The sequence below is a fragment of the Parus major genome, unplaced genomic scaffold, assembly GCF_001522545.3.
Source record: "Parus major isolate Abel unplaced genomic scaffold, Parus_major1.1 Scaffold335, whole genome shotgun sequence".
NCBI lineage: Eukaryota > Metazoa > Chordata > Aves > Passeriformes > Paridae > Parus > Parus major.
In genome coordinates, this window is record NW_015379282.1 from 110,138 (window position 1) to 111,272 (window position 1,135).

The 1,135-nt window shown below is 59.7% G+C and overlaps 1 protein-coding gene across 2 annotated transcripts in view; it reads right to left on the reverse strand.

Annotated features, from left to right (window-relative positions):
• FBXO47 (F-box protein 47) overlaps window positions 1–1,135 on the reverse strand; it is a 13,034-nt gene that overhangs the window by 3,727 nt on the left and 8,172 nt on the right. For both annotated transcript variants that reach the window (XM_015616039.1, XM_033511540.1), the window contains exon 6: window positions 217–393. In XM_015616039.1, the coding sequence (XP_015471525.1) occupies window positions 217–393 (177 nt within the window). The remainder of the gene's footprint in view (window positions 1–216; window positions 394–1,135) is intronic.

Here is a 1,135-nt window from a genome sequence, read left to right on the forward strand (position 1 = left end):
CCCTCCCCTCCTCTCCTCTCCCGGAGGATGCTGCGGGGCTGGGATGGATTTCCCCGTGGCTCCCCCCGGATCCCTGGAAGTGTCCCCATCCAGTCTGGAGCAGCCCGGCACATCGGGAGACATCCCTGCCACATCCTCCCAACCCACCCCATAACTCCGTGACTCCAAACCACATTTTTGGGGGGATCTCCTCCCCCGGGGCCCCCCTTTTCTCACCGTCACGGGAGGACACGGGCCCGAAGATGATGTAGAGCAGGCGGGCCTGGTTGACCATGGGCCAGGGTTTGAGGATGCGGGTGAGCCAGAAGGCGCAGTCGCTGCGGTGGCTCCCGGGTGACAGCAGCACCCCCCGGCAGTACAGGCGGATCCGCAGCTCCAGCCTCCGGGCGCTGCCTGGGGAAAACGGGCTGGGCTCAGCCTGCCTTCCTCCAAAGGGAAGGGAAAGGGGATTTTCCTGATGGTTTTCATTGGGGTTTTCGCCTCCTGCTCGCTGAATTTTGATGCTTTGCCCCGGTTTGGGTGGGGGATGTGTGGGTGCAGCCGCTGGGAGCCTGCAGGGCTCTCAGCTCCGGGGGTTTGGGTGCCTGGGGTTTTCCAGGAGGTTTCATCCTTCTGGAGGAAGGAGTGGAGAGTTCCACAGAAATTCCCAATGCTGGGAAATGGGAGGGTTTCTTGAGAGGCGTTTTTCCCACCCGTGTTTGGGTTCAGAAATGTTAAACCTCACATTTTACTGCTTCATTTTATTCCTAACTGGGTCCATCTCCCACTGACTTCACTGGTGTGGAGCAGGGACGGTTCAAATCCGCTTCACTGAGGAAGAGATCCGAGTGATGATAACGGACAAGGGAATGATTTAAAATCTCTGAAGGCCTCTCAAGACAAATCAGAGACAAAAATCGCCCCTGTCCACTCCTGGGGAGCCCTGTCCATGGGGGTGAAGGCCCAGAACTCGCTGTAGGATGATCCCAGCAGGGTCTGGAGCTGAGCCGAGCCTCAGTCCCACCCACATCGCGCTGGCAGCAGCCCGGAGCTGCTCCTGCCCTCTGGAATTCCGGGTTTGGGGGTTTGGGGCTGTCTGGAGCTGCTCCTGCCCTCTGGAATTCCGGGTTTGGGGGTTTGGGGCTGTCTGGAGCTG